This window comes from Salmo salar, chromosome 08 (assembly GCF_965601325.2).
Source record: "Salmo salar chromosome 08, fSalSal1, whole genome shotgun sequence".
NCBI lineage: Eukaryota > Metazoa > Chordata > Actinopteri > Salmoniformes > Salmonidae > Salmo > Salmo salar.
In genome coordinates this window covers 6,879,727-6,898,791 of record NC_138298.1, presented here as the reverse complement: position 1 = coordinate 6,898,791, position 19,065 = coordinate 6,879,727, and the positions used below count along the sequence as shown (strand labels likewise).

At 41.5% G+C, this 19,065-nt stretch overlaps 1 protein-coding gene across 1 annotated transcript in view; it reads left to right on the top strand.

The window, feature by feature from the left end:
• The window catches only part of LOC106609871 (uncharacterized), a 34,762-nt gene extending 20,114 nt beyond the window's left edge, over nt 1–14,648 (top strand). The window contains exons 6-8 of the mRNA XM_014208892.3: nt 23–144; nt 11,429–11,540; nt 11,832–14,648. Coding sequence (XP_014064367.2) covers nt 23–144; nt 11,429–11,540; nt 11,832–12,832 — 1,235 coding nt within the window. The 3' untranslated portion in view covers nt 12,833–14,648. The remainder of the gene's footprint in view (nt 1–22; nt 145–11,428; nt 11,541–11,831) is intronic.
• The last annotated feature ends 4,417 nt before the right edge of the window (nt 14,649–19,065 follow it).

The following is a 19,065-nucleotide window of genomic DNA, read 5'->3' as shown; positions in this document are numbered from 1 at the left end:
ATTTTGTAACCTCTTCCTGCAGGTGGTTGGTTGGAGGATAACAGAGGAGACTGGGCAGCCATCTTGGATTCCCAGACTTGTGCAGCCAAGGGCCCAGGGGATAACATCACTGAGAAGGCCAGGACCAGAAGCGACATAGTGGAGGTCAGTGGATGGGACAGCGTCCTCAACTCTGGGCTGGGGAACAACACTGTTAACCACAACCAGAAACAGACAGTCGAACACAAAACAACAACCGAACTTAATCTCCATGACAACAGACTGGCTGAGACCAGGGCGAGGCGTAGACTTGGTCTCCGGGGACGGGGAGGTGTCCGTATGTGGCAGAAGAGAACAGACACAGACTCGGCTAGTGATGCTCCGTCCTGCTCCTATAGTTGTGATTCAGAGAGACTGATGGAACCTCAGGTTAACTTCCTAACAGGAGCTGCCTTCAGCCTGCCTTCTATAGGATCTATAAACTGGAACATGGACCCTGAGACAACACGGACACTCCCTGGCCTTCATCCTCCTCACACTCTCCTGTTAAACCAGACCTCAGACAATGCCAGTGCCTCAACACTAAATGGCTACACAAGCCCATTGACAAATGACAGTAGTAGTAACGCTATCAGCAGATCCAGTGGCAAAGAGAAGCGCTTCCCGTGTTCATTCTGTGGGAAAGCCTTCAGTTTCCCCAAACAGGTAGAGATCCACCAGAGGATGCACACGGGGGAGAAACCATTCAGCTGCCACCTTTGCCAGGCTAGTTTCTCCCACTCCTCCAACCTGACTAGGCACCAGAGGCTTCACACAGGGGTGAAACCCTTCAGCTGTACCCAGTGTCACATGCGCTTCACCCAGGCTGGTCACCTGAAGAGGCACCAGAGGATCCACACAGGGGAGAAATCCTACAGCTGCCCCCAGTGTGAAAAGAAGTTCTCCCGCCAGAACCAGCTGAAGATGCACCTGAAGGTCCACACGGGATAGAGGCCTCCTATGCACTGCGGAAAGAGGTTCTCAGAGAGGAGCTACCTTAGGATACACCAGCTGAAAAAGAAAGTAACCACTCCACTCGATAGCTTCTGACTTTTAGATCAAACCTTACATTAAAGACAACAGTTAATTTGAATTGTAGTCAGCAGGAAAGCTCCACAGATGCATTTGGAGTACCGAGAGTAACATATTTCAGTGTTGAATATTTCTGGGTAGAATATTGCATCGAGACAATGCGTGACATATAAGGCATTTAAGCAATGCAACAACTTTCCATTCTAAATCTCATTCTGGGTCCGGTGGGAATCATTTAAAAGCTTATTATATTTCCAACATGACTAGCTAAGTTCTAAAATACGAACTTACAGTGTTAGGCTTTGACAAGGCACTTTAGACAAACAGATCGGCATTTTGGTGCACGTAGAATGGAGTCATAAGTGCATTCAGGTGCGTGTTCCACTTCAAATTTTCTTCGCAATACGACAAACATGTTCATTCTGTTCAGGACAACCCAGGGTATGACACATGTCATCCTTGTCACTGTACATAAAACATGACGAACGTTGATACTGTAAATGTCACGGGTTTTCAGCTCCATTACTGCAGGAGTGAAATAATACAGTTTGATTGTTTTGAAGAAATCTAAAAAGTCTCTCCATTTGATTACAATAATTCCACGACACTTCTCACAAAAACATCTGTAGCGTCCGAACGGTTTGGCCTACAAAACTAATATGACCACTCTATGGAAAGATGAGGCTCTCCCGAACATGATGTTCTCTGTTTTGCTCTACGACCCCCATAAGTGTCACAAGACTTGTCAGAAGGTGACCAGTCCTGATTAAAACAATGAATGGAAGTATGGAGGTAGTTTTGTGCCTACCCAAAAAAAAGGAGAATACACTAAGATCGTATTTTATAACTTAGTTAGTCATGTTGGAAAAATAATAAGATTTAAAATGATGCCCACCTGACCCAGATTGAGATTTATAACGGAAAATGTTTGCATTGCTTATACAACGATAGTAATTGTGTTATGGTGGGAACACAGGGCTGTGTAATTTGTGTATATATATATTTTTATAAATAGAAGTGTGCTTGCTTCAGTTCCTCAACATCGAAGCTAGGGGAGCTCAAAAAGCACCTTATATTTGAAGGCTCTTTCCTTGAATCATAAAAGATCATTAAAATGATGTAGGAACTGCACGGTTTGGAGAGGTGTGTGTCCATTTGGATTCACCAGTTAGTCCTCACTTAAACCCTTGTCATTTGTTGGCCTTATGTTGCACCTACCCCAATTTTTCCAATAGTGTTATTATCATGTTACTGAATGGATCCAGAGTATTTTCAGATTTTGTTATCAACAAATGTGGCAAAGTCCAGTAAAATGCACATGAAATCAAGTGTCGCGTTTGGATTCAGTCTTGTGAGGTGAACTGTTGTGTCCTCACCGTTTGGAGATCATGGGGAAATGATCAGACCAAAATGTTCACTTTCAACTGCAACCATGGTAATGCATATTCTTTTTACATTTCTTCTGTGGGAAACATTTCAATATGGCCCTTTCCATATAGGCAAATGTCCACAAGTGTAAAGGTTTAATGAGAAAATGAATGCACTTTCTCAAGTTCATTATGTTTTTTTTTTTGTTGAGACGTGTATGTGTGGTTTTCTTATGGTGTATTTAAAACTTGTTTATGTTTAATAAACACAAAATGGGACTTTTCATTCTAAGACTTCCATTGAGACAATTTTGTATACATCAGGGTGTGTATTCACAAAGCGTCTCCAAGTAGAATATTTGTCATAAGTGCTGAGAATAGATCCATTTTACTCTGCTGGGTAAAAATAAAAGTTATGCGTGAAGCCTCTTTAGTGATTAGAGCCATGCCTAGTTGACCGATACAGTATTTAGGAAACGTCGTGAGCTGTCTTAACCAGCTTAAAGTTACCAGCAGGTGTCTTGATAATAGAAAAAAGCAGCAATTCAGTGTTTCTTGCACCACATGCAATTGCTTTGGAGTCTTTGGAGTTCTTAAAAGAATGTGTTGATAATTCTATATGATCAATCCATAAATAATCTAGACCTACATGCAACAGTATCTCTTACACTTTTTTGGATGTATAAGCTGGAAGTAGAAGCTAAAATGTTGTCGTTAAAATAATAAAGTAAAATATATATTTTTAAAGTTGTTTATTTATATATGTGTATATGTATTTAATGTGTGTGTGTGTGTGTATATATATATATATATATATGTATGTGTATGTATATGTATATATATATATATATATATATATATGTATGTATGTGTGTACAGTGGATTCGGAAAGTATTCAGACCCTTTGACTTTTTTCACATTTTGTTATGTTACAGCCATATTCTAAAATGGATTCAATTGTTTTTACACATCAATCTACACATAATACCCCATAATGTCAAAGTAAAAATAGTTTTTTTGACATTTTTGTAAATATATTACAAATACAAAACTGATATCACATTTACATAAGTATTCAGACCCTTTACTCAGTACTTTGTTGAAGCACCTTTGGCAGCGATTACAGCCTCAAGTCTTCTTGGGTATGACGCTACAAGCTTGGTACACCTGTATTTGGGGAGTTTCTCCCATTCTTCTCTGCGGATCCTATCAAGCTCTGTCAGGTTGGATGGGGAGCATTTCGGCACAGTTATTTTCAGGTCTCTCCAGAGATGTTCGATCTGGTTCAAGTCCGGGCTCTGGCTGGGCCACTCAATGACATCAGAGACTTCTCCTAAAGCCACTCCTGCATTGTCTTGGCTGTGTGCTTAGGGTTGCTCAATGATGAAACAGCCTATAGGGAGGATGTCAGAGACCTGGCCATGTGGTGCCAGGACAACAACCTCTCCCTCAACATAATCAAGACAAAGGAGATGATTGTGGACCACAGGAAAAGAAAAAGGCAAGCGAAAAGCAAGCGGTAGCGGAGCACCAAGTCTAGGTCAAAAGGCTTCTTAACAGCCTCTACCCCGAAGACATAAGACTCCTGAACAGCTAATCAAAGGGCTACCCAGACCCCTCTTTTATGTTGCTGCTACTCTCTGTTTATTATCTATTCATAGTCACTTTAACTCTTCCTACATGTACACTAGCATTCAAAAGTTTGGGGTCACTGTTTTTGAAATAAAAAGCAAATTTTTTGGCTATTAAAATAACATCAAATTGATCATAAATACAGTGTAGGCATTGTTAATGTTGTAAATGACTATTGTAGCTGGAAACGGCAGATTTTTATGGAATATCTACATAGGCCCATTATCAGCAACCATCACTCCTGTCTTCCAATGGCACGTTGTGTTAGCTAATCCAAGTTTATCATTTTAAAAGGCTAATTGATCATTAGAAAACCCTTTTGCAATTATGTTAGCACAGCTGAAAACTGTTGTTCTGATTTAAAGAAGCAATAAAATTGGACTTCTTTAGACTAGTTGAGTATCTGGAGCATCAGCATTTGTGGGTTCGATTACAGGCTCAAAATGGCCAGAAACAAAGAACTTTCTTCTGAAACTCGTCAGTCTATTCTTGATATGAGAAATGAAGGCTATTCCAAGCGAGAAATTGCAGATCTCGTACAACGCTCTGTACTACTCCCTTCACAGAACAGCGCAAACTGGCTCTAACCAGAATAGAAAGAGGAGTGGGAGGCCCCGGTGCACAACTGACCAAGAGGACAAGTACATTAGAGTATCTAGTTTGAGAAACAGATGCCTCACAAGTCCTCAACTGACAGCTTCATTAAATAGTACCTGCAAAACACCAGTCTCAAAGTCAACAGTGAAGAGGTGACTCCGGGATGCTGGCCTTCTAGGCAGAGTTGCAAAGAAAAAGCCATATCTCAGACTGGCCAATAAAAAGATTAAGATGGGCAAAAGAACACAGACACTGGATAGAGGAACTCTGCCTAGAAGGCCAGCAATGATCAATTAGCCTTTTAAAATGATAAACTTGGATTAGCTAACACAAGCCATTGGAACACAGGAGTGATGGTTGCTGATAATGGGCCTCTGTACGCCTATGTAGATATTCCATTTTAAAAAATCAACCGTTTCCAGCTACAATAGTCATTTACAACATTAAAAATGTCTACACTGTATTTTTTTATCAAAGTAATGTTATTTTAATGGACAAAAAAAATGTTTTTCTTTCAAAAACAAGGACATTTCTAAGTGACCCCAAACTTTTGAACGGTAGTGTACAGCGGCTTGCGAAAGTATTCACCCCCTTGGCATTTTTCCTATCATTTGATTTACACAACATGCTTACCACTTTGAAGATGCAAAATATTTTTTATGGTGAAACAAAGAAGAAATGACAAAAAAAAATGAAAACTTAAGCGTGCATAACTATTCACCCCCCCCAAAGTCAATACCTTGTAGAGCCACGTTACGCAGCAATTATAGCTGCAAGTCTCTTGGGGTATGTCTCTATAAGCTTGGCACATCTAGCCACTGGGATTTTTGCCCATTCTTCAAGGCAAAACTGCTCCAGCTCCTTCAAGTTGGATGGGTTCTGCTGGTGTACAGCAATCTTTAAGTCATACCACAGATTCTCAATTGGATTGAGGTCTGGGCTTTGACTAGGCCATTCCAAGACATTTAAATGTTTCCCCTTAAACCACTCGAGTGTTGCTTTAGCAGTATGCTTAGGGTCATTGTCCTGCTGGAAGGTGAACCTCCGTCCCAGTCTCAAATCTCTGGAAGACTGAAAACAGTTTCCCTCAAGAATTTCTCTGTAGCGCAATCCATCATTCCTTCAATTCTGACCAGTTTCCCAGTCCCTACCAATGGAAAAACATCCTCACAGCATGATGCTGCCACCACCATGCTTCACTGTCGGGATGGTGTTCTCGGGGTGATGAGGTGTTGGATTTGCGCTGGACGTTTTTCTTGATGGCCAAAAAGCTCAATTTTAGTCTCCTCTGACCCGAGTACCTTCTTCCATATGTTTGGGGAGTCTCTCACATGCCTTTTGGCGAACACCAAATGTGTTTGCTTATTTTGTTCTTTAAGCAATGGCTTTTTTCTGGCCACTCTTCGGTAAAGCCCAGCTCTGTGGAGTGTACGGCTTAAAGTGGTCCTATGGACAGATAGCTCCACAGCGGAAATTGGAGTATGCAGCTCCTTCAGGGTTATCTTTGGTCTCTTTGTTGCCTCTCTGATTAATGCCCTCCTTGCCTGGTTTATGAGTTTTGGTGGGCGTCCCTCTCTTGGCAGCTTTGTTGTGGTGCCATATTCTTTCCATTTTTTTTATGGATTTAATGGTGCTTTGTGGGATGTTCAAAGTTTCTGATATTATTTTTATAACCAAACCCTGATCTGTACTTCTCCACAACTCATGGTGCCGTTTGCTTGGTTGTGCCCCTTGCTTAGTAGTGTTGCAGACTCTGGGGCCTTTTAGAACAGGTGTATATATACTGAGATCATGTGACAGATCATGTGACACTTAGATTGCACACAGGTGGACATTATTTAACTAATTATGTGACTTCTGAAGGTAATTGGTTGCACCAGATCTTATTTAGGGGCTTCATAGCAAAGGGGGTGAATACATATGCACACACCACTTTTCCGTTTTTAATATTTTCTTGCATTTTTTTAAACAAGTTTTTTTTATTCATTTCACTTCACCAATTTGGACTATTTTGTGTATGTCCATTACATGAAATAGGAAAAACGCCAAGGGGGATGAATACTTTTGCAAGGCACTGTATATATTACCTCAATTACCTCGACTAACCGCTGCCCCCACACAATGACTCTGTACCGGTACCCCCTGTATACAGCCTCGCTATTGTTATTTTACTGCTGCTGTTGAATTATTTGTTACTTTTATTGAAAAAATTTTACTTATCTATTTTTTTACTTCTTAACTTTGTTTACTTCTTAAAGCGTTGGTGGTTAAGGGCTTGTAAGTAAGCGTTTCACTGTAAGGTCTACACCTGTTGTATTCGGAGCATGTGACAAATAAGATTTTGATTTGTTGTCCTGTTGGAAGGTGAACCTTCACCCTAGTCTGAGGTCCTGTGCGCTCTAGAGCAGTTTTTCATCAAGGATCTCTCTGTACTTTGCTCTGTTCATCTTTCCCTTGATCCTGGCTAGTCTCCCAGTCCCTGCTGCTGAAAAACATCCCCACAGCATGATGCTGCCACCACCATGCTTCACCGTAGGGATGGTGCCAGGTTTCTTCCAGACATGATGCTTGGCGTTCAGCCCCAAGAGTTCAATCTTGGTTTCATCAGACTAGAGAATCTTGTTTCTCATTGTCTGAGACCTTTATGCGCCTTTTGGCAAACTCCAAGCAGGCTGTCTTGTGCCTTTTACTGAGGAGTGGCTTCTGTCTGGCCACTCTACCATAAAGGCCTGATTGGTGGAGTGTTGCAGAGATGGTTGTACTTCTGGAAGGTTCTACAATCTCCACAGAGGAACTCTGTCAGAGTGACCATCGGGTTCTTGGTCACCTCCCTGACCAAGGCCCTTCTCCCCCGAATGCTCAGTTTGGCCGGGTGGCCAGCTCTAGAAAGAGTTTTGGTGGTTCCAAACTAATTCCATTTAAGAATGATGGAGGCCACTGTGTTTTTGGGGACCTTCAAAGCTGCAGAAAAAATGTGCCTGTACACAATCCTGTCTCTGAGCTGTACGGACAATTCCTTTGACCTCATGACTTGGTTTTTGCTCTGCCATACACTATCAAACGTGGGACCTTATATAGAAAGGTGTGTGCCTTTCAAAATCATGTCCAATCAATTGAATTTATCACAAGTGGACTCCAATCAAGTTGTAGAAACATCTCAAGGATGATCCTTGGAAATAGGATGCACCTGACCTCAACTTTGAGTCTCATAGCAAAATGTCTGAAACCTGTTGTCATTATGAGGTGTTGTGTGTAGATTGATGAGGATACATTTTTTTTTAAATATATTTTAGAACAAGGCTGTAACGTAACAATGTAGAAAAAGTGAAGGGGTCTGAATACTTTGAGTGCACTGTATGGATAGTACCAGTCAAAAGTTGGGACACACCTACTCATTCAAGGGTTTTTCTTGATTTTTACTACTTTCTACATTGTAGAATAAGAGTGATGGCATCAAAACTATTAATTAACACATACAGTCGGAAGTTTAGATACATATTTTCCTCCAAACATAACGATGGTCATTATGGCCAAACAGTTCTATTTTTGTTTCATCAGACCAGAGGACATTTCTCCAAAAAGTACGATCTTTGTCCCCATGTGCAGTTGCAAACCCTAGTCTGGCTTTTTTATGGCTGTTTTGGAGCAGTGCCTTCTTCCTTGCTGAGCCGCCTTTCAGGTTATGTTGATATAGGACTCGTTTTACTGTGGATATAGATACTTTTGTACCTGTTTCCTCCAGCATCTTCACAAGGTCCTTTGTTCTGGGATTGATCTGCACTTTTCGCACCAAAGTACGTTCATCTCTAGGAGACAGAACGCGTCTCCTTCCTGAGCGGTATGACGGCTGCGTGATCCCATGGTGTTTATACTTGCGTACTATTGTTTGTACAGATGAACGTGGTACCTTCAGGCATTTGGAAATTGCTCCCAAGGATGAACCAGACTTGTGGGGTTCTACAATTATTTTTCTGATGTCTTGGCTGATTTCTTTAGATTTTCCCATGATGTCAAGCAAAGAGGCACTGAGTTTGAAGGTAGGCCTTGAAATACATCCACAGGTACACCTCCAAATGACTCAAATGATGTCAATTAGCCTATCAGAAGCTTCTAAAGCCATGACATACATTTCTGGAATTTTCCAAGCTGTTCAAAGGCACAGTCAACTTGGTGTATGTAAACTTCTGACCCACTGGAATTGTGATACAGTGAATTATAAGTGAAATAATCTGTCTGTAAACAATTGTTGGAAAATTACTTGTGTCATGCACAAAGTAGATGTCCTAACCAACTTGCCAAAACTATAGTTTGTTAACAAAAAAGTGGAGTGGTTGAAAAACGAGTTTTAATGACTCCAACCTAAATGTATGTAAACTTCTGACTTCACCTGTATGGAATCATGTAGTAACCCAAAAATATTTTAGATTGTTCAAAGTAGCCACGCTTTGCCTTGATGACAGCTTTGCACACTCTTGGCATTCCCTCAACCAGCTTCACCTGGAATGCTTTTCCAACAGTCTTGAAGGAGTTCCCACATATGCTGAGCACTGGTTGGCTGCTTTTCCTTCACTCCGCGGTCCAACTCATCCCTAGCCATCTCAATTCGGTTGAGGTCAAATAGCCCTTACACCGCCTGGAGGTATGTTGGGTCATTGTCCTGTTCAAAAACAAATGATAATCCCACTAAGCGCAAACCAGATGGGATGGCGTATCTCTGCAGAATGCTGGTTAAGTGTGCCTTGAATTCTAAATAAATCATTGACAGTGTCACCAGAAAAGCATCCCCACACCATCACCTCCTCATCCATTCTTCACGGTGGGAACCACACATGCAGAGAAGATCCGTTCACCTACTCTGCATCTCCAAAAGGCACGGCGTTTGGAACCAAAAATCCCAAATTTGGACTCATCAGACCAAAGGACAGATTTCCACCGGTCAAATGTCCATTGCGCTTGTTTCTTGACCCAAGCAAGTCTCGTCTTCTTATTGGTGTCCTTTAGTAGTGGTTTCTTTGCAGCAGTTCGACCATGGAGGCCTGAATCACGCAGTCTCCTCTGAACAGTTGATGTTGAGATGTGTCTGTTACATGAACTCTGTGAGGAATTTTTTTGGGCTGCAATTTCTGAGGCTGGTAACTCTAATGAACTTATCCTCTGCAGCAGAGGTAACTCTGCATCTTCCTTTGCTGTAGAGATCCTCATGAGAGCTAGTTTCATCATAGCGCTTGATGGTTTTTGTGACTGCACTTGAAGAAACTTACAAAGTTCTTGACATTTTGCGTATTGACTGACGTTCATGTCTTAAAGTAATGGTGGACTGTTGTTTCTCTTTGTTTATTTGACCTGTTCTTGCCATAATATGGACTTGGTCATTTACCAAATAGGGCTATCTTCTGTATACCACCCCTACCTTGTCACAACACAACCATTGGCTCAAATCCATTAAGAAGGAAATAAATTCCACAAATTAACTTTTAACAAGGCACACCTGTTTTGTTGAAATGCTTCCAGGTGACTACCTCATGAAGCTGGTTGAGAAAATGCCAAGAGTGTGCAAAGCTGTCATCAAGGCAAAGGGTGGTTACTTTGAAGAATCTCAAATATAACATATATTTTGATTTGTTTAACACATTTTGGTTACTACATGATTCCATATGTGTTATTTTATAGTTTTGATGTCGTCGCAATTATTCTACAATGTAGAAAATAGTAAAAATAAAGAAAAACCCTGGAATGGGGTGTGTGTGTGTTTGTGTATTTTAACAAATATATATATAGGCGATTGGAAATCATGCAGGCAATTACATTTATGGAAGCTAGAATCTATCTGCAATATTAAAGCTGATCTACCCACTTAAATTTGTTTTTATAAGTAAATAAAACAAACAGCACTTACAGTTGACCGGGGAAGCTCTAGCAGGGCAGAAATTTGACTAACTTGCTTTTTGTAAAGGTGGCATACTACGATGGTGCCATGTTGAAAGTCACTGAGCTCTTCAGTAATGCCATTCTTCTGCCAATGTTTGTCTATGGAGATCGCATGGCTGTGTGCTTGATTCTATACACCTGCAACGGGTCTGGTTGAAATAGCCAAATCCACTCATTTGAAGGGGTGTCTACATACTTTTGGCCATGTAGTGTAGTTGAAGGCTTTTTCCTTGCGTAATAAAAATGCATTGAAACTACTTAGGAACTGTGCAGTTTGGAGAGGTGTGGTGTCACACCAGTTAGACCTCTCACTCAAACCCTTGTCATTGTTTTTTCTTATCTTGCACCTACTCCAAAGTTTCAATGAATATTTTTATTATGTTACTGAATGTATCCAGAGTATTTTCAGATTTCAGAAATTGACAAATGCTGTGAAAAGTACAGTAAATGTAAAATGCACATAAAATCAACAGTGTCATGTTTGGATTCAATCTTGTGTCAGGTGAACTGTTATGTCCTTACGTTTGGTCTTATAATTTCCATATAATCTCCAAAGTCTTCTCTTTCAATTGCTACCATGGTAATGCATATGCTTTGTATAGTTCATCTGTTAGAAACATTTCAATTTGGCCTTATCCATATAGGCCAATTTCAACAAATGTAAGGGGTTATCAAGTGTGGGACCATGCCTTTGAATAATCAAACCATTAAAAACTGTCAAGTAATCAAATCAACTAACATGTTTGCATAGTACTCATAGCAATCCCTCATTGCCCGATCAGAAGATGCTCCATAGCAGGGTGCTCATATCAGATTTCTTGATCCAACATCCTCTCACTCTGTATCTCTTACAGTCAGTAGACATGGAGGATAGGAAGCCTGATCTGCTGCTGGTCAAAGAAAAGACAATGGAAGATGGACCAGAGAGCATTGATCTGCAGAGTGGACAAAAAATGGGGGAGCAAGGTAAGGGAGAAATGCATATAGCCCATTGTCTTCCGACAGGTAGCATCGTTTCTATGCAAGGCTCATCCCTCATCAGTGCTGGAGGAATCGTCTCACTATTATCTGACGTAAAACAATGCATATTGTCTACACACAGTAATGCACCTGGCAACTGTTTTGTTTTTCTTCATTCATAAAATGAAATCAGTACAACTTATGTTTACATACAAACGCAGACATAATAAATGAACTTGACCAGGTTATTGACTTTAAAATAAAATAAAAAGTCTACTTTCTAACCTCTTCCTGCAGCTGGTTGGCTGGAGGATAACAGAGGAGACTGGGCGGCCATCTTGGATTCCCAGACGTGTGCAGCCAATGGTCAAGCGGAGGTCACTGGATGGGACAGTGTCCTCATCTCTGGGTTGGGGAACAACACTGTTAACCATAATCAGAAACAGACAGCCGAAAGCAAAGCAACATCCAAACCTAGTCTCTATGACAACAGACTGGCTGAGACCAGGGCGAGGCGTAGATTTGGTCTGCAGAGACGGGGAGGTGTCCGTATGCGGCAGGAGAGAACAGACAAAGACTTGGCTAGCGATGCTCCGTCCTGCTCCTATAGTTGTGATTCAGAGAGACTGATGGAGCCTCAGGTTAACCCCCTAACAGATGCTGCCTTCAGCCTGCCTTCTATAGGATCTATCAACTGGAACATGGACCCTGCGACAACACAGACACTCCCTGGCCTTCGTCCTCCTCACACTCTCCTAATGTTAAACCAGACCTCAGACAATGCCAGTGCCTCAACACTAAATGCCTACACAAGCCCGATGACTAATGACAGTAGTAGTAATGCTATCAGTAGATACGGTGGCAAAGAGAAGCACTTCCCGTGTTCATTCTGTGGGAAAGCCTTCAGTTTCCCCAAACAGGTGGAGATCCACAAGAGGATACACACAGGAGAGAAACCATTCAGCTGCCACCTTTGCCAGGCCAGTTTTTCCCACTCATCCAGTCTGAAGAGGCACCAGAGGATGCACACAGGGGAGAAACCGTTCAGCTGCCATCTGTGCCGGGCCAGTTTTTCCCACTCATTCAACCTGAAGAGGCACCAAAAGGTCCACACAGGGGAGAAACCATACAGCTGTACCCAGTGTGAGAAGAGGTTCTCCCGCCAGCAGCGGCTGAAGATGCACCTGAAGGTCCACACAGGAGAGAGTTCGTTTGCCTGTATGCAGTGCGGAAAGAGGTTCTCAGAGAGGAGCTGCCTCAGGATACACCAGCAGAAAATGCACACGGCCCATGTATAGAGTATAGTGACATCATAATCTAACTGAGCAGCAGCAGTTAGGGAGAGCTCCTCGTAAAATGTTATTATTTTTGTTAAATTATTTTGTATTTAGTGAACAGTTTGGTTGTTTCAATGCAGTGCTGTGTTCTCCATATCTGGAGATGTTAGTAGATGTTTTTCCTTTGAGAAGATTGTTTGATTTTGAGATTTTGAGAGAGATTTTTGAGAGAGTGATCAACCTGGCTAAAGGCTAGCTAGTCTACTAAGTCATCTTGATCATCTAGCAAGAAGCAACAAGGGCAAGCTTGAGGGACTAGGGCATCGAGAAGGAACATGAGAAAGAGGATAAAACCAACAGAAAAAATAATTGATTTGGAGGATTTCTAAAGGAAAGACAGTACAAGGCATTAGAAAGTCAACCAACAAACAAAAACACACACAAAGGAGAGGTAGGATTGTTCTGGACATTGTTATTGGTGTGTACAATGTTAACTATACTAAATTACACAACTAATAGCTTTATATTTTCATTATAAATAGTGCATTATTTAAAACTTACATGCATCAGTGGATGTTGGTGAGAGGAGCTATAGGAGGACAGGCTCATTGTAATGGCTGGAATGGAATATATGGAACGGTATCAAACACATGGAAACCATGTTTGACTCCGTTCCCTTTATTCCATTCCAGCCATTACAATGAGCCTATCCTCCTATAGCTCCTCCCACCAGCCGCCACTGACATGCATCAATACTCAAGTTCTAAAAATAACAATGGCAACAGTAGCATGAGCTTGGCATATTCCATTTGATCTACCAGCAGAAAAAAACTCTGAACATTATAAACAGCATCACATACTAAAACTGCTGAGGGAAAATCCAGAGACATTGTTGGCTGATTACACCCTAATTGGAGACTCTGTTCACAACGTTGACATCAGCTAACCGCTCGCCCACATGACGCCATAAACGCCATCTGCCCGGTACAGTTGAAACCAGAATTTATCCATGAAGAGCACACTTCTCCTAGGTGCCAGTGGCCAATCGAAGGTGAGCATTTGCCCACTGAAGTCGGTTAAGAGGCCAAACTGCAGTCAGGTCAAGACCCTGGTGAGGATGACGAGCATGCAGATGAGCTTCCCTGAGGCGTTTTCTGACAATTTGTGCATAAATTCTTCGGTTGTACAAACCCACAGTTTCATCAGGTGAAGAAGCCGGATGTGGAGGTCCTGGGCTCGTGTGGTTACACGTGGTCTGCGGTTGTGAGGGTAGTTGGACGTACTGCCAAATTCTTTAAAAACGACGTAGGCAGGTTTTTGGTAGAGAAACGAACATTTAATTCTCTGGCAACAGCTCTGGTGGACATTCCTGCAGTCAGCATGCCAATTGCAAGCTCCCTGTAAAACTTGAGACATTGGTGGCATTGTGTTGTGTGAGAGGCCTTTTATTGTCCCCAGCACAAGGTTCTTGATATGCCATGGCAAAGGAGAAATGCTTACTAACAGGGATGTAAACACATTTTTGCACAAAATTTGAGAGAAATAAACTTTTTTTGCCTATGGCACATTTCTGGGATCTTTTATTCCAGTTCATGAAAAATGCGACCAACAATTTCCATGTTGCGTTTATATTTTTGTTCAGTATATTCTTTAAAGAACAAGTTAACTACTGACTTTCAGCATGCATATAGGGAAAGGCACTCAACTTGTACTGCAGTGACTCAGATGACTGATGATTGGCTAAAATAAATGGATAATAAGATGATAGTTGGAGCTGTATTAGATATCAATGTTGCATTTTATGTTATTGATCATAAATTGTTATTGAAAAACCTCACTTGTTATGGCTTTACATCACCTGCCATCACATGGTTGGAGAGTTACTTATCCAATAGAACTCAGAGAGTATTCTTCAATGGTAGCTTCTCTAACATCAGATATGTACAGTGCGGTATCCCTCAGGGCAGTTGCCTTGGGCCGTTACTCAATTTTTACAAATGATTTGCCACTTGTCTAAAATGACAATGTATGCTGATGATTGCACACTCTACACATCGGCACCTACAGCTAGTAAGCTCACTGAGACTCTTCACAAGTAGTTAGTCAGTGTCAGAATGGGAAATTAACAATAAACTGGTCATAAATACGTCTACAACCAAAGCATTGTATTTGGTTCAAAGCATTCTCTTAGACCTAAACCTCAACTGAAGTTGTGCATAAAGGGTGTGACCATTGGATGAGTTGAAGAAGCTGAACTCCTAGGAGTAACATTGGATGGTCAGTTATCATGGTCAAGTCGTATTTGGCTCCCGAGTGGCGCAGTGGTGTAAGGTGCTGCATCTCAGTGCTCGAGGCGTCACTACAGACACCCTGGTTTGAATCCAGGCTGTATCACAACCGGCTATGATTGAGAGTCCCATAGGGCGGTGCACAATTGGCCCAGCGTCGTCCAGGTTTGGCTGGTGTAGGCCGTCATTGTAAATAAGAATTTGTTCTTAACTGACTTGCCTAGTTAAATAAGGGTTAAAACAATATATATATATATATATATATATATATACACTATCGTTCAAAAGTTTGGGGTCACTTAGAAATGTCCATGTTTTTGAAAGAAAAGCACATTTTTTTGAAGGCCAGCATCCCGGAGTCGCCTCTTCACTGTTGACGTTGAGACTGGTGTTTTGCGGGTACTATTTAATGAAGCTGCCAGTTGAGGACTTGAGAGGTGTCTGTTTCTCAAATTAGACACTCTAATATACTTGTCTTCTTGCTCAGTTGTGCACCGGGGCCTCCCACTCCTCTTTCTATTCTGGTTAGAGCCAGTTTGCGCTGTTCTGTGAAGGGAGTAGTACAAAGCGTTGTACGAGATCTCACATGGAATAGCCTTCATTTCTCAGAACAAGAATAGACTGACGAGTTTCAGAAGAAAGTTCTTTGTTTCTGGCCATTTTGAGCCTGTAATCGAACCCACAAATGCTGATGCTCCAGATACTCAACTAGTCTAAAGAAGTCCAGTTGTATTGCTTCTTTAATCAGAACAACAGTTTTCAGCTGTGCTAACATAATTGCAAAAGGGTTTTCTAATTATCAATTAGCCTTTTAAAATGATAAACTTGGATTAGCTAACACAACGTGCCATTGGAACACAGGAGTGATGGTTGCTGATAATTGGCCTCTGTACGCCTATGTAGATATTCCATAAAAAATCTGGCGTTTCCAGCTACAATAGTCATTTACAACATCAACAATATCTACACTGTAATTCTGATCAATTCGATGTTATTTTAAATGGACAAAAATGTGATATTCTTTCAAAAACAAGGACATATCTAAGTGACCCAAACTTTTGAACGGTAGAGTTGTGAAGATGGGGAGAGGTATGTATGTTATAGAAACATGTTCTACATTATTGACACAAAGATCAACTGTACTATTTCTTCAGGCTTTGATCTTGTCCCATCTTGATTACTGTAAGGTAATATGGTCAAGTGTAGTAAAGAAAGACCTAGCAAAGCTGCAGCTGGCTCAAAACAAAGCAGCACGCCTTGCCCTTAACTTCACACACAGAACTAACATCAACAGCATGCATGATAGTCTGTCATGATTGAGGGTTGAGAAGAAATTGACTACTTCTCTTCTAGTCATTTTAATAAACATTTGTGTGTTGGAAATGCCTAACCACTTGTATAATCTATTTGCATACACTTCAAACAGGCATACATACACCACTATGGGTTTCTTCACAGTACCCAAATGAAAAAAAGGATTGCATGCGTTGCTCAGTTATGTATAGAGCAATGTCATCGTGGAATGCTTTAAAAAAACAGATGAAAAAACGACTTGTATCACAGCGCCTCTCCTCTTTCTAAAAATCAAATTTAACTGTACTGTATATAATATGAATATTTGAATAGTATTTTTGTCTCTTGGTGTCTTTCCTATATATACAGTGCCATCAAGAAAGTATTCAGACCCCTTGACTTTTTCCACATTTTGTTACATTACAGCCTTATTCTAAAATGCATTTAAAAAACCATCCTCAGCAATCTACACGCAATACCCCATAATGACAAAGTGAGAACAGGTTTTCATACATTTTTGCAAATGTATAAAAAAATGTAAGGATTCAGACCCTTTGCTATGAGCCTCGAAATTGAGCTCAGGTGCATCCTGTTTACATTGATCATCCTTGAGACATTTCTACAACTTGATTGAAGGCCACCTTTGGTAAATTCAATTGATTGGACCTGATTTGAAAAGGCAAGCCATGAGGTTGGAGGAATTGTCCGTAGAGCTCAGAGACAGAAAGGGTACCAAAATATTTCTGTAGCATTGAAGATCCCCAAGGACACAGTGGCCTCCATCATTCTTAAATGGAAGAAGTTTAGAACCGCCATGACTCTTCCTAGAGCTGGCCGCCCGGCCAAACTGAGCAATCGGGGGAAAAAGGCCTTTGTCAGGGATGTGACCAAGAACCTGATGGTCATTCTGACAGAGCTCTAGAGTTCCTTTGTAGAGATGTGAGAACCTTCCAGAAGGACGGCCATCTCTGCAGCACTCCACCAATCGGGCCTTTATGGTAGAGTGGCCAGACGGAAGCCACTCCTCAGTAAAAAGAACATGAAAGCCCACTAGGAGTTTGCCAAACGGCACCTAAAGACTCTCAGACCATGGCCTGAATGCCAAGCGTCACGTCTGGAGGAAACCTGGCACCATCCCTACGGTGAAGCATTGTGGTGGCAGCATCATGCTGTGGAGATATTTTTCAGCGGCAGAGACTGGGAGACTAGTCAGGATCAAGGCAAAGATAAACAGAGCAAAGTACAGAGAGATCCTTGATGAAAACCTGCTCCAGAGCGCTCAGGATCTCAAACTGGGGGGAAGGTTCACCTTCCAACAGGACAACGACCCTAAGCACACAGCCAAGTCAACGCTTCGAGACAAGTCTCTGAATGTCCTTGAGTGGCCCAGCCAGAGCCCGGACTTGAACCCGATCTAACATCTCTGGAGAGACCTGAAAATAGCTGTGCAGCAACGCTCCCCAACCAACCTGACAGAGCTTGAGAGGATCTCCACCAGAGAAGAATTGGAGAAACTCCCCAAATACAGGTGTGCCAAGCTTGTAGTGTCATACCCAAGAAGACTCAATACTGTAATCGCTGCCAAAGGTGCTTCAACAAAGTACTGAGTAAAGGGTCTGACTATTTCCATTTTTATTTTTAATAAATTAGCCAAAAAAATTAAAACCTATTTTTGCTTTGTCATTATGAGGTATTGTGTGTAGATTGATGAGGGGAAAAAACTATTGAATCAATTTCAGAATAAGGCTGTAACTTCCAAAATGTGGGAAAGGTCAAGTGGTCTGAATACTTTCAGAAGGCACTCTAATTCTTACGTTTTCATTTTTTATTTTTGTTGAATGTAATAACTTGTTGTTTTTGTCTATTACCATTCTGTACTTTGTCATGTATTTGTACGTTTTATGTGGACCCTAGAAAGAGTAGCTGACGCATGTGCAGTAGCTAATCGGGATCCTTATAAACTAAACATGTAATGTATTACTAGTTAGTTTGTTTGTAATTAATTCTGTTGTATTTGGATGTAGTAGGGAACTGGATGAGGTGAACTGAGAAAATAATGTGTATGATAAGGCAGAGTTGATGATATGGTGATGGTTGGTGTGATGGCCGGGGGACTTACTTGGCTCATCGCGCTCTAGCAACTCCTTGTGGCCGGCCGGGCACCTGCAGGCTGATTACGGTTGTCAGTTGAACTGTGTTTCCTCCGACACATTGGGGTAGCTGGCTTCCGGGTTAAGCAGGCGGGTGTTAAGAAGCGCAGTTTGGTGGGTCATGTTTCAGAGGACGCACAACTTTACCTTCACCTCTCCAGAGCCCGATGTGGAGTTGCAGCGACGATACAAGATCGTAATTGGATATCACAAAATTGGGGAGAAAAAGGGGGTAAACAAAAAAAATGATAAGCATTGTCTGTACAGTAAAATGCTGTAAATGACGTCAAGAGCTCAGGCTCTGCGCTTCACAGTGCTGGATGGGTTTTGAATGACAGCTGTTCTGAACTTGAGCACCACACACGACAAGAAGTTGCCCCCCATCCCTCCCGCTAATTAGGCAACTTTTGCAGATTTCTTGTTTTCTGAGGGAAATGCTGTAAATTAAGATGAGACGTTGAGGATTATAATAAATACTGCTTTGATGTCCTACTAGCAATTCAAAAACCTGTGAGTCCAGACC